Here is a 15,157-nt window from a genome sequence, read left to right as displayed (position 1 = left end):
CCAAACATCCATGGCTCGAAGCTCATGCTGTGTATTTGGTGGGACCAGCTCGGCGTGATTTATTATGAGCTGTTGCAACCGGGTGAAACCATCACAGGAGCTCGCTACCGAACACAACTAATGCGTTTGAGCCAAGCATTGCAGGAAAAATGGCCACAATACGAGCAAAGACACGAAAAAGTGATGTTGCTGCACGACAACGCTCGGCCACATGTTGCTCAGGTCGTTAAAACCTATCTGGAAACATTGAAATGGGACGTCTTACCTCATCCGCCGTATTCTCCTGACATCGCCCCTTCAGATTACCACTTGTTCCGATCAATGGCGCATGGCCTGGCTGAGCAGCACTTCCATTATTACGAAGAGGCCAAAAACTGGGTCGATTCGTGGATCGCCGCAAAAGACAAGCAGTTTCTTCGACGCGGGATTCGTATGCTGCCCGAAAGGTGGGAGAAAGTAATGGCCAGCGATGGACAATACTTTCAAGAATAAGTATGTAACCATTTTTCAACAATCAATCCTCAAATTTTGACAAAAAACGGCGGTTTTCAATTTGTACTCCTAATATACACTACTCAAAAGAAAATAGGGAACACTTTCCAGACACCAAAAATTAGGCTATATTCAAATGACTGTAACTCGGTGAAAAATCATCGTAGATAAAAAATAAAAAAAGCATTTTGAAGCTTGAAGATCCAACTTTAACGCTCTATCAGCAGATTTTCAAAATTCTTTTAACTTCCTTGTCTTATGCAGTAAAAAAGCACACCCTGTTTTGTTCCTTAAAATTTCGTATTTTTGACACTTTGCAGCTCGACCAACAAATTTTTTTCGAACAATTCAAGTAAAGCTTCATAAACTACAACATTTTGCCTACAAAATGCTTTTTTTAAAATTTCTCTACGATTTTTTTTGACCGAGTTACGCTACTTTGAAGCTAAACCTGCATTTTTTACAAATGATATCCGTACTCCGTGAAAAATCATCGTAGACAAAAAATCAAAAAACCATTTTAAAGCTCGAAGTTCCAGCTTTAACATGCTGTTAATGGTTTTCAAAAATTTTCTCAATTTCTTAGTACTATGCCCCAAAAAAGATACACTGTTTTTTCCTTAAAATAACGTATTTTTAACAGCCTGTAGCTCAATAAAAAAATTTTTCTCGACAAATCCAATGCAAGTGCCATAAAGTATGACATTTTCTCTACAAAATGCTTTTTTTAAAGTTTTCTCTACGATTTTTTTGACCGAGTTACAAGACTTTGAAGATATACATTTTTTACAGTACATTTTTCCGAAAAATGACGTCTACCGCCGACATTAGCATTACCCAATGTGCACCACGTGGAGGTTGTCGGTCGGATTTTTGCACATCGTGTGTGTGTGTGTGAGTGTGTGTGTGTGTGTGTGTGTGTGTGTGTGTGTGTGTGTGTGTGTGTGTGTGTGTATGTATGTATCACAGCAGAGATAAGGACCCCGCAGTTCGTCACTTCTGCAGTATTTAATGACTCCAAACCCTCTCTGCTGTGTGTGTATGCGCTCGCGCGCATGAGAGTTCAATAGTGTGTATTTCCTCCTCTCTGATCAATTACTGCTTGCAAGCGTTCTCGCATATTTATACATCTTGCAATACGATCTTGCGGAATGTTGTGCCAAATTTCCGTTAAAATTTCTCCCAATTCTTCTAAATTTCGCGGCTGTTCCTCGCGACGCCTTAATCGTCGTTCCATTTCATCCCAAATGTGCTCGATTGGATTTAAGTCCGGGCTATTGGCGGGATGATTTAACAGTCTAATTGCGTGTCGTTGAAAAAAACGTCGCGTTATATTCGCCGTATGAGGTCGAGCGTTGTCCTGCATAAAAATAAAGTTCCGACAGGTTCGATTTAATAGCAAAACGTGTGGTCGTAGAATATCGTTGATATAACGAACACCCGTCATTGCCGGAGGTGGCAGGATCACTAGATCACTTCGTCTTGTAAGTGATATACACCCCCACACCATCACGGAACCGCCGTTGTAGGATCGTATTGGCATAACGCAACGTCGATCATAGCGTTCATTTCGTCGATGCCAAGTACGTATACGAGCATCATTGCCATAAAGGCAAAAACGTGATTCGTCGGAGAAATATACATTTCTCCAATCCCTAGCGGTCCAATTTATGTGATCGCGCGCAAATTGATAACGTACTTGGCGATGTACGAGTGTGAGTCTTGGTACTTGTGCACGAACACGAGAACGAAGACCGGCTTCTCTCAAACGGTTGCGAATTGTTTGTTCGCACACATGGCGCAAATGAATGTCATTACGAATGTTTCTTGCGGTAATTATTCGTCTTTCTAATGCATAACGAACAATGGCTCGATCTTGTCTATTTGTCGTTAATCGAGAACGACCACTACCTTCACGTCTCGTGTAATTTCCCGTGTCTTGATATCGTAACCAAGCTCTACTCACTACGGACACAGATGCACCAATATCTTGCGCCACATAACGCATACTAAAACCTTGTTGCAAAAGCGCAATTATGCGTGCAACTTCTACGGCCGATAAATGTCTACGCGGCATTTTGAAAATTCCGTGTCGCTTATCACACTGCGAGAATCGCCGGCGTACTAAACAAAATTTTATTGTATTGAGCATGCAATGTTTACATATGGAATCATCTTTGTCTAAAAAGAGATTTTTTTAGACTAAGACGACTATATGTTTACAGTTCACAGGATTGGAGAAATGTATATTTCTCCGACGAATCATGTTTTTGCCTTTATGGCAATGATGCTCGTATACGTACTTGGCATCGACGAAATGAACGCTATGATCGACGTTGCGTTATGCCAATACGATCCTACAACGGCGGTTCCGTGATGGTGTGGGGGTGTATATCACTTACAAGACGAAGTGATCTAGTGATCCTGCCACCTCCGGCAATGACGGGTGTTCGTTATATCAACGATATTCTACGACCACACGTTTTGCTATTAAATCGAACCTGTCGGAACTTTATTTTTATGCAGGACAACGCTCGACCTCATACGGCGAATATAACGCGACGTTTTTTTCAACGACACGCAATTAGACTGTTAAATCATCCCGCCAATAGCCCGGACTTAAATCCAATCGAGCACATTTGGGATGAAATGGAACGACGATTAAGGCGTCGCGAGGAACAGCCGCGAAATTTAGAAGAATTGGGAGAAATTTTAACGGAAATTTGGCACAACATTCCGCAAGATCGTATTGCAAGATGTATAAATATGCGAGAACGCTTGCAAGCAGTAATTGATCAGAGAGGAGGAAATACACACTATTGAACTCTCATGCGCGCGAGCGCATACACACACAGCAGAGAGGGTTTGGAGTCATTAAATACTGCAGAAGTGACGAACTGCGGGGTCCTTATCTCTGCTGTGATACATACAACACACACACACACACACACACACACACACACACACACACACACACACACACACACACACCACTACACACACACACGATGTGCAAAAATCCGACCGACAACCTCCACGTGGTGCACATTGGGTAATGCTAATGTCGGCGGTAGACGTCATTTTTCGGAAAAATGTACTGTAAAAAATGTATATCTTCAAAGTCTTGTAACTCGGTCAAAAAAAATCGTAGAAAAAACTTTAAAAAAAGCATTTTGTAGAGAAAATGTCATACTTTATGGCACTTGCATTGGATTTGTCGAGAAAAATTTTTTTATTGAGCTACAGGCTGTTAAAAATACGTTATTTTAAGGAAAAAACAGTGTATCTTTTTTGGGGCATAGTACTAAGAAATTGAGAAAATTTTTGAAAACCATTAACAGCATGTTAAAGCTGGAACTTCGAGCTTTAAAATGGTTTTTTGATTTTTGTCTACGATGATTTTTCACGGAGTACGGATATCATTTGTAAAAAATGCAGGTTTAGCTTCAAAGTAGCGTAACTCGGTCAAAAAAAATCGTAGAGAAATTTAAAAAAAGCATTTTGTAGGCAAAATGTTGTAGTTTATGAAGCTTTACTTGAATTGTTCGAAAAAAATTTGTTGGTCGAGCTGCAAAGTGTCAAAAATACGAAATTTTAAGGAACAAAACAGGGTGTGCTTTTTTACTGCATAAGACAAGGAAGTTAAAAGAATTTTGAAAATCTGCTGATAGAGCGTTAAAGTTGGATCTTCAAGCTTCAAAATGCTTTTTTTATTTTTTATCTACGATGATTTTTCACCGAGTTACAGTCATTTGAAAATAGCCTAATTTTTGGTGTCTGGAAAGTGTTCCCTATTTTCTTTTGAGTAGTGTATAATTTACATTTATTAATAAATAAACTATGACGCAATTTATCGATGTAATACTTATGTATACGGAACTGGCAAACGACTAGCAAACGATTTGACACCGAAATATTCACGAAATCATGAGATAAATGGTCAAATCGCAATTTCACCTAGTAAAACTTGTCCAATTTTTAATTTTGATTTTCCATCTAAACTAATTAGTATGCAAACAAAACAAAAAAACATGCAAACGCTAGCAAACGACTAGCAATCAAATGGTATTTTGTAAATTGCTGTAACTATTAGTCCGACAGCCAACTTCGCCCCGGTGCAATTGTGGCCTTCGAATGGGCCAGATCCGGTTGCGTGCTTCTTGGCTTGGCCTGGTGAGAATTTTCTTGGGTCTTTTTCTTTCCGGATTCCATTTTTGGCTTTGGATGGATTTCTACGGGGAGCTGTGACCGGACGAACAGATATTAATTTCGTGTTTTCACTTTACAGGTTATCTCACCTACTTTTCGGATGAATTCTGCAAAGATCTCACGTCGCCAGGTTATTTGACCTCCTAATTACCAAGGTAATTGCTTAACTGAGTCCTTTTCTCTGTTTCAGGAATCCTTGTACCTGATTGGCCAGGCTCGTCCCTCCTGTCAACGGTCGTCGTGGGATTAATTACGCCGCTGCGTAATGTTCGTCGGGACACAAGTAAGTCTATTATTTCAATTGCGTGCACTGCGTTTAATGTCTATGCACTTCTTGTTTTAGGTAGTGACATGGGAATAGGACTTATCAACGTCGGTTGCGCAAATAATTTATGCCGGTTCACATAAAATAATGTTTTATTGCATACACATGATAATAAAAGAAAATAAAGGTACAATTGGTCCCTAATCACCATTCACAATGTTCTTAACGAATAATTTTACCGTTTGCGTCGCGCGCGAGATGATGCAATATTGCATCATACGACAAATGCCCGGTGGCATAGGTCTGTCTCCTAGCTCGGTCTGTAACCGACTGACTCGTCGTGGCGTCATTTGGGTTTCTCTCTTTTGGGGCTCCTATTTTCGGACCCTATCGCATATTACTCCACCAATATGGCGGCGATGCTATTACAAAGCGCGGTAATACCACAAATTGATTTGCGCTGTATTTAGCTTAATAGTAGTTTATTTTATAATTAATATAATAAATGGCGCTGGATAATCGAGCTGTTTTGTAATATTTATTATACTTAAACAATAACGCGAAATGTCAATGGGTATCTCAACTTAGTATTTCTATTAATCTAGCAACGAGCCTTAAGCCTTTCTATCAACCGACTTAATTTTTTTCACATGTTTATATAAGTGGCAGGAGTATGCTGTTCTACAAATAAGGTGGCAAAACATCATTTTGTGAGGTCCATAATTAGTACAAAAAATTTCAACTTTAAGCATTTATATCATTAAGACTACTTTTTTTTACATAATTGAGACGCTATTGTCAAGCAATGTTCCGCTGGCGCGCCCACAAGAGTCGATTTTATGGATACGTAGCACAAATATGGTAAGAGAAAAAGTGAATTAACTTTAAACTAATTTGTAAAAAAAAAGTGTCGCTAGCTCCCGGACTATTAATGTAGAGAGAGAACGATCGACGGCAAGTGTGAAGGGCTCTCCGCGGACTTCGTAGCAAGCTAAAAGAATTTCGCGAGTCGTGTAGGCTAATCTCCTGAGGACGCGTGACGTATCAACTGTCAAAATGTGTGCAGAATCCGGTACGGAGCTCTGCACCACGCGTGCGGATTAGCCTGTTCGTGTTTGTTTTCGAGGCGAGTGTAGAAAAGATATTCGCGAGCGGTAGTTTGAGAACGCCTGTCGGGAAGCGATTTCGAGATCGCGCAGAAATTTTAGTTTTCTTTTCGAGTTCGGCCACACTCCCCTTTTACGTTCCGTTAATTTTAGATTAGCATTCGAGTGCCAGACTTACTGTGAGTAGACTGTCGCTCATGTAATTATTCGCAAATGAATAAATTCTCTTTGTTATTGTTACTAATCTGATTCGAATTTCTCGCCTGTTCTCCGATTTCCTCGTAAAGCAAGTGGTGGAAACTATCCCTCGCCTTACCCCCCACCTCTGCCGTTAGGTAGAGTTAATTTGTAATCTTTAGTCTTATTTGATCGCGCCGTTCACACCGTTACGCGGAAACGGCGTAATAATATATAAATACATTTATTCAATACTAGGAATATTTGCCAAATCAAAAATTTTTAAGAAGTAAGAGCAATTCGTTCGCTCTCGCTGCGCGCTTGAACATCTGTCCCATCATGACTTTTTTGAGACTGTAACTCGAAATATACTTTAAATCTCGATTAAATATTTTAAAAGGACATTTTCAGATAGTGTTATCAATTAACATCACTTTTAAAAAATCGATTCTTTTGATCTTATAAAACAGATTAGGTTCTCCCTTAATTATATTAGCATACAAAACATCCACACAAAAGATCCGCTTCTTAAAGTTTTATTTCTTACATTATTTTTAAATATAGGAGTTGTTTATTTTTCTTAATATTTTTATTTATTTTACTTTCTACATAAATTAATAATATAATAATCATATATTACAGAATATAGAAAATGCATTTTAATTTTTACAAATCTTCTGTCTCTAAAATTTTAAATAGCGCTTTATTTCCCTTATTATCTTATTATAAGATTATATCGTAATTTTCGACGTGGTCATTGAAAATATTTTTTATACATTGTTTTGGTGTATTTTATGATGTTTTTATATTGCTTACATGCCTCTATAATATATATAAACTATATTATATATAATTGCATCTATTTTACATACAATTGTCTTATAAATATATAATCCTGTATGGTTTTCTTAACCATGTAATCTAGTCATCGCAATATCATATGTTACATTTTATATGCTGTGTGACTATACTCTATCCTCCAATTTAATAATAACACCATGCACGCTCTCTATTACACTATATATATATGGACGCTCCATTGGATTAACTTTTAACATTGATAAAATTAAATTTTGCATATCCTGAAAAAGAAATATTTAATTTATGGAAAAATTCATATTAAGTGAATAAAAGTCTGTCCACGAAAAAAGCAATTTTATTCCAAAAGCAAAATAGCAAGACTTTAAATGTGTGCGTGTTACATAAATATCTTTATTCAAGTTTAAAAATAAACTATTTAATCATTTATTTGTAAAAACAATTATTTTATAAAATAAAAATTATATAAAAATTAAAGAAACATAAAATGTAAAATGCCTGAATGATATACTTTAGAATAATTACAAAAAAATAAAATTATTAAAACTTTCATAAAGCAAAGTATGATTTTATTTATTTACTTTCTGTAATTATAAACTGTATTGAAAAATACCAAGCTATAGAAATTAATGACTTTAATAATTTCTTAAGTAATTACAATTTTAAAAAATCGTATTGCAAAAATTTGTAAAAATAAATATTTTGAGTAAAAGCTCTCAAATTTTTTAATTTTAATATTAAAGCAGAAAAACTAGTGAGAAATTTTAGTTGATTCTTTGGGCTAACAAAAAAAAATAAATAAATAATTCAATATGAATCGAAATAATAAATTACCGGTCGAAAGCAGTTTTTAGTACTAAATAATTTTTTAAATAAATTTTATAAACATTTATATTCCCCCAAATCGTGTGCCGCAATTTTGCCGAATTTAAAACGCGGGTTTAAAGAAGAATCCAAATGTAACATCACAAAATTAAATTGCTAATCAATTCATCCGTTTTAGAACAGACATACTGATTGAATCTAGGAGAATTCCTATGCTACAAAACTTTTTTTTCATTGTACTAAGTGTACAAGCATGAAATGCGAATTTGAGACAACATATGGTGCACCAATGCAGTGTGTAATATAAAGACTTCACGTATATGCCATTTTGTTGCCATTAACAAGCAGTGTTGCTAGATGGGTCGCTTTTTTCGCATATGCGCATAAAACTCAGCCTTAGTAAAGTACTATAACCATACGGAAAAGGGTACTACTAGAGCATTGTTTCAACAATAATAAAAGAAAACTTCTTGAAAAGAAAAAATATTAGTTATTTAGTCATTAATAAGATTTAAATGCACGGGCACGTGCATGTAAATCTTATTAATTATAAGATTTACATGCACGTGCCCAAATATAATTATAAAAAGATTAAATAATTGATGTACAAAATGACTTACATTATTATATCAAATTCCAAAACGTTCCTTTAGAAAAAAATTTTACTCGAAATATACAGTACATGTAACGTATACTACATTATTTTGAGTACAATTTTCATCGAAAGGTATGTTTTGAAATGTAGCTTACATCTAACCTTTGCAGCAACAACTTGCCAAGATTTCCCGCCTATATGTATCACTATACGGCACTGTATTAAGTGCCTCTACTGTGGCGCATGCGCGTAAAAAATGACCCATCTAGCAATAGTCAACAAGAGTCAACGCGCACAAATGATAAATTGAAAAAGTGTTTGTATAGTATTATTTTGCTATGTTCAATATGTCGAAATTTGTGCCAAATAAAGAGCATTCGCAGACAGTGTTAATTTTTTTGTTTTTATTTGAAAAAAACTGCCGTTGAATCATATTACTTCAAGAAACTTATGATGAAAATGCTCCATTGCAAGATACGTGTAAACGATAATTTCGGCGTTTCAAAAGTGGTAATTTTGATGTTGCAGACAAGGAACACGGAAAACTACCAAAAAGATACGAAAATGTAAAATTGCAAGCATTGTTGGACAAAGACGATTCACAAACACAAAAACAACTCGCAAAGCAACTGAGCGTTAGTCAACAAGCTGTTTTCAATCGCCTACGAGAGATGAGAAAGATTTAGAAGGTCGATATATGGATACCACATGAGTTGAACGCGAGACAGATAGAGAGGCACAAAAACACACGTGAAATTTTGCTCAAACGATACAAAAGAAAGTCGTTTTTGCATCCTATTATTACTGGTAATGAAAAGTGGATATATTTTAAAAATCTCAAGCATAAAAAATCATGGGTAGACCAGGCGCACCATCCACATCAACCACAAGACCGAATCGTTTTGACAGAAAGGCGATGCTCTGTGTTTGGTAGGACCAGAAAGGTGTGGTCTGTTATGAGCTGTTAAAGCCTGGTGAAACGGTTAATACCAAACGCTACCGACAATTAATCAATTTGAATCGTTCGCTACTCGAAAAATGACCAGAATATCGAAAAAGGCAACACAAGATCATTTTTCTTCATGATAATGCTCCATACATACGGTAAAATCGGTTCGCGACACGTTAGAAGCATTCAGCTGGAAAGTGCTAGCCCATGCGGTTTACTCACCAAACTTGATTCCTTCCAATTACCACTTATTTGCATCGATGAGTCATGCACTTGCTGAGCAGCGCTTTGGTTCGTACGAAGATGTGAAAAAATGGCTTGATGAATGGTTCGCGGCAAAAGAGGAAGATTTTTACTGGCGTAGTATCCACGAAGTACCCGAAAGATAAGAAAAATGTATATCAAGCAATGGAGCATACTTTGAATAAATTACTTTTTATCATTCTTTCAAATTTAACGTATTTTTTTGGAAAAAAAATCCGCATTTTATACACCTGGTAGCTATTATCGTTCTGTGGACACCTGTTGGCTGTATAATGTGAAAACAGTTGCTCGTACATGAAAAATATGTAGGACCTTTTTTATGGAAGACAATTCAATATTCAATTTTTATAATACATAATTGACGTACGACTAATAGAAAGCGAGATATTTACAAAAAAACACGTTTTTTGTAACCTTTGACCTTGAATAACTTTTGAAACAAATACGATGTCGGCAACTTTTTGTACGTTGTTTATAATGCCTAAATAAAAGTGTGTGCTGAAATTTAGCTAAGTGGAATTTTTTCCGAAATAATCTCTTCTTACGTAAAATTCTTGGATTAATGTGCGTAAATATTTGTTAACACAATTTAAAATATTATATAAAAACAGGAAAGAATTATTAGAATTAAGTTTTATACAAAATATGTTATTGTTCAATTTACGTTTAATATTGAAAACTTTAATTTTGAAATAAAACTACAAAAAAATATTTAAATATTTATATTTAACATTAACAGTGGACAGACTTAAAAAAAGCATAATATATAACAGATTACAACTTCGTTGTATGGAGTACCATCTGGAAACGTTACATGTGCACTAATTACAGCAAGAGCTACGCTGTCGCCTCGTTCGTAAACAGTATCAAAAGGAGATTTAAAATAACATAGTGCATACAGTATACATCCCAACGACTAAAAGAAAACAACATTAAATCAAGAGCTTTATATCACTTACAGAGCTTTATATCCCATACAGCACACAAACGTTGAATTATAACATTGCAAATGTTGAAACGACGTTTTAAAATTTAGATTCAATGTTCAAAAAATATTATAAAATCGTTCAATGTCTTTTGAATGTCTTGCAGACGTTATACTTCAATATTCAGAAACATTGTGCAATATTTATTCAATGTATTATATATGCAATGTAAATTTCTTATGTATTAAATATACATATATTATTTGCTGAAAAAAATTGAATAAAATAAATGTGTAAAATGTTTCTGAATTGTCAAAGAAAGTACAAAAAATTTAAAAAAAAAACAGTATTGATTTTTTTTTATTTAAAAATTCCTTCTTCTCTCAAATATATTGTATATATCTAAATACTGCTAATTTTTGTAATAATTTTGTGATAATAAATTCCGTACATACTTTGCAAAATAATGTATATGTAGTTCGATCATAACTGTATTTTATAAAAAGTGATGTCAAGAATAGTTATTATTTAAGTTATCTTTTTATAATTTATCGTAGGAAAGTTTTTATTAATATTTACATTCTTTATTAGTCTATCAAATTATTAAAAAAATATTGATTAATTCATTAGGACACCTTCATTAAGACACCATAAAAGATATTATCTATTAATTTACGACATATTTTATACGACAAATTTGACAACTCGATATGTATCAATAACTCGATGCATTCCAAAATCAATATTCCATAAAATAATTTCTAAACCGCTATTAATATTATCAGCATATACAGGATCATTTCTGAAAAAAGGCATGTAAAGAATATATCGAATGTATCGAAATTATTGTTGTTGCTTTTCCGCGATGCTGATTGTTTCTCTCGCTGCGCTAACTTCGTGAGCGGCTGTCATCGCGGAGATCGTGTATTTTGACTTTGTGTATTGAGGGGTTAATAGTGTCACATTAAATTTGTATAAAATTATGTAACATCAGAAGTTTTGTAATGCGCGCGTAGCGCGCGCTTGTCTTGTTTAGTGTTAATTAAACAAGAAATGTTACAAAGAAAAGAATTTAAAAATGAACACAAAAGTGTATACGCTAAATCATATTACTATTTAAACGTTAATATCTACAGACACCTTCACTATTCAACTGACTTAAACGCGCGAACAATAGACAATCCGATTAGACATTTTTAAACGCTTTCCATTTGAACATTATTGTAGCTTCAACATTTTCTTTAAATGACCTCAGGAATCTGCCATTAGCAAGTAGTGTGCTGGATCTGGGACACCCTATATATTGTATAAGTGACTACCCCCTTTTATCTCGTAAACTAACAGAGATAGATTCAATAAAAATATCAAATTATAAGGTTTAAAAACTGTATTGTGAACACACAGTGACCACTTAAAGAAAATGTTCTGTGGCAAATTTGTTTTGCTAGTTGACACTGAAATGTTCAACAAGGTTATCACTACGAGTTGATACATTGAACGACTCCTTGGCTATAAACATTTAATTGAGATCTGCACTTTCTTTATATTACTTGCTGAAGATGACTTCAAAATGCTGAAACGTCCATTTCAATTAAAATATAGTCTGTATTTTGAACAACAATAACGTGCACTGATTATTGCACCCAAACTTTTACCAGCACTGTGATTACTTTCTTTGAAAATTTTAAAAGTTAAACTTTACTTAAAGAAAATATTTATGTTAAAAAACAGAGGGTGCATAAATTTCGCATGGTAAAGTGAATATTTCTACATGATAAAAGTTTTAGCGTCTTTCTAATGAGTACAATAATGTACAACAAATTAAAATTTACAAATTATTTAAGTTATGTCGGTTTAAAGTTTGTAACAAACCGTCTTACCGCTCCCCCTCGGACTGTCTACCGTTCCGTGCTGTTTGGCCGAACATCCGCCGGACAGCAAATAACAAGCGCATAGCGCCAATAAGATTTTCAAAACGGTGTAGCGCGAGAGTAGACATCCGCGCGTCAAATTACTCTCCGCGCGCACGCGCCGTAATAGCGAACAAAGTGGCGGTTGCTGCTCTTGAGTGGCGGAGATCCTCTCTCCAATAACGTACCGTCCGCTTCCCCGCACAACCCCTCTTCTCAAGATCTGGCTATATAAACGCCGCCGCTTCTACGAACAGGACTTCTTTTCTCCGGACCGCCTGTCCGTACAAAAGACGCACACCTTTCCGCTCTGATCCGAAATCAAGCAAACTTGGTTTCTGCCGAGAGATCTCGGCGACAAGCTTCCTGACCGCCTCTGCTTCTACGGGCTCAAATGCCTTAGGCTCAACCGAGAGATCTCGGTAGACCGGAGAAACCAACATCCTATCTCCTCTCCGTCGGCACCGACTCACAATCTGGGATGTGGAGTTTCACGCCTCCACCAAGAGATCTTGGCGTGAGTCGTTGCCACCGCCGCAACAACAACGCAGTATTAAACGCTGCACGTCGCGATCGCCAAATCACCGTACCGTACAGCTGTACCGCGCGCGCGAGCTATATTGCCACCAGGCCTACGCGCCCGTGGCCGTGGCCACGGCCTTCGGCAAGGCCGCGCCAACTCGTAAACAGGGATTCCGAGTTCGGAGAAATTCGTTTCGAAATCACCTGCGTTGTAACTAGCCGCGATCGTCCTATTCCGCGATTATTCTCCGTCGTTCGTCCGTCCGCACGAAATTATAGATTCGTCCGTCCGTCTGAGCGCCGCAATTATTTTCCGCCCATCTACGCGTTATATCTCTGTTACGTCCGCGCGTAAAAATATATTCTCCGTCACGTCCGTTCCGAGCGTCATCTTTATCCGTCCGTCCGCGCGCTGCTTTTGCTTTCCTGCGTTTCAAATAAACAAATTTGTTTTGTCATCATCAAACACACGTCTAGTTCTCTCGGCGACCTGCCCACGTCCTCGTCCACCGACACAACACCGCCCGTGCGCGAAGTCAGGTCGTTACAAGTTTCAAATACTACCTTTTCAGCTTCGGCCCTGCGATATGGCTAACTTCCGACTCCTAGGGCCCTATTCTTGAAAACTTATGTATACAAAAGTGACAGACTAACCAATGGAATTATTCAGTGACATTCTTCCATTGACTATTTTGTCACTTTTGTATGCAAAGGTTATTTACATGTTTTCGAGACTATGGCCCCTGCTTTATAATCAGATATCAAAATGTTACATGTCAATCGCCAAAACAGAAATCGAAAATTATAGCATATTTGCCAACTCGACTCAATTCCGAGTCAAATCAATCTCATGTTCGATTTGAAACTCTAAACTATTATGACAGAAATTGTTGTCTAACTTGTTTACCTTCAGCAAAATATTGTTTTACCGTTATTATTTCCCCGTAAGAGATCGAGTAAGTTTAACTTCAAAGTTAATTTTTAAAAAATTATTTCATCGAATATTAAACATTGATATCATGATACTATAATTTCTTTAAAATCAAAAATTTAAAGCTCAAGAAAGTCAAGAGAAAAAAATTGACATTTTTACAATAATGAGTCAATTAGATAAGAAAAGTTTTAGCCAAATAAGGACGGTCAAAATCCCTCCCTCAATGAATTTATCAGAAATTTAGCCCATCTTTTTGTCATTAAACAAAACTAAGTTTCTCAAACCAAGTCGCGGGCTTCTTCCTATCGTCCGTACTTTTAAAAAAATTATTGATAGACTCTGTGTAACGAATATAGATGATTGAAAACAAAGTTTATAAGTGTCGGCACAAGGTGTTTGTGTGCATATAAAATTTATTAGCAATTAGATATGATGATAAAAGGTAAACATTAGTATCCCATGGATACAAAAAATTGGCAGTGAATGTAACAACAGAAATAACAACAAAGAAATATTATTATGTTTCGTGAATACAAAAACTTTTATAAAAAAATAATCCTCACATTATGCTCATACATGCGAACAAAGGTAATACGGTGGTTTGCATAAATAATGATTAAATTTACAAAATGAAAATTAATTTGTGTATGCTCCGAACACGATACAAGCACTGTTACATTTACAACGCGCGGACAAAATATCCGTTAACAAACTTGTAATCTCTATTTCCATCTAATTGTAAGTTTCTTGTGATAAGCTCTCTTTTAATTCATATCATAAGAGCTCTCATAGTCAACACCGCTAATGGCCGAAGACAGCCGTTGACACGAGACCGATCCGTGCACAACAGAAAGCCACGTGCACGAGCATCACCAGCTAGGCACAAGGAAAAATCCCCGTGAAAGCGTACCTGTATTAGCGGTCCGTAAAGGGAAATCTCAAGATAAAATCTCGAAATAAAACAAGACTATACGAGAATAACCAAGTGTGCGAGCCAGGGGGTATAAAAGGCCCCAGCTCGCACACTCAGCATCCATTTGCCGATCCTGACCCGAAACTCCTCTTCAGTAACAAGTAGCGGTAAAAGTTCTTTGCCGCTAGCCAAGGTACTCGACAGCTCTTGTGGTCCCATCAAAATTCGGCGACTCCACGCCAGCCCAATAC

The 15,157-nt window shown here is 36.3% G+C and overlaps 1 protein-coding gene across 3 annotated transcripts in view; it reads right to left on the bottom strand.

Annotated features, from left to right (window-relative positions):
* Nucleotides 1–5,100: 5,100 nt before the first annotated feature.
* LOC105207843 (serine/threonine-protein kinase 16) overlaps nucleotides 5,101–15,157 on the bottom strand; it is a 113,140-nt gene continuing 103,083 nt past the window's right edge. The window contains exons 5-6 of one of the 3 annotated variants that reach the window (XM_039451134.1): nucleotides 10,483–10,617; nucleotides 5,101–7,331 (exon numbers count right to left, since the gene is read on the bottom strand). In XM_039451134.1, coding sequence (XP_039307068.1) covers nucleotides 7,215–7,331; nucleotides 10,483–10,617 — 252 coding nt within the window. In that variant the 3' untranslated portion in view covers nucleotides 5,101–7,214. The remainder of the gene's footprint in view (nucleotides 7,332–10,482; nucleotides 10,618–15,157) is intronic. The other 2 variants (XM_039451132.1, XM_039451135.1) reach the window with 2 other exon arrangements.

Source organism: Solenopsis invicta, chromosome 6, assembly GCF_016802725.1.
Source record: "Solenopsis invicta isolate M01_SB chromosome 6, UNIL_Sinv_3.0, whole genome shotgun sequence".
Lineage (NCBI taxonomy): Eukaryota > Metazoa > Arthropoda > Insecta > Hymenoptera > Formicidae > Solenopsis > Solenopsis invicta.
The sequence above is the reverse complement of the archived record's forward strand: the minus strand, read 5'-3'. Positions and strand labels throughout refer to the sequence as shown.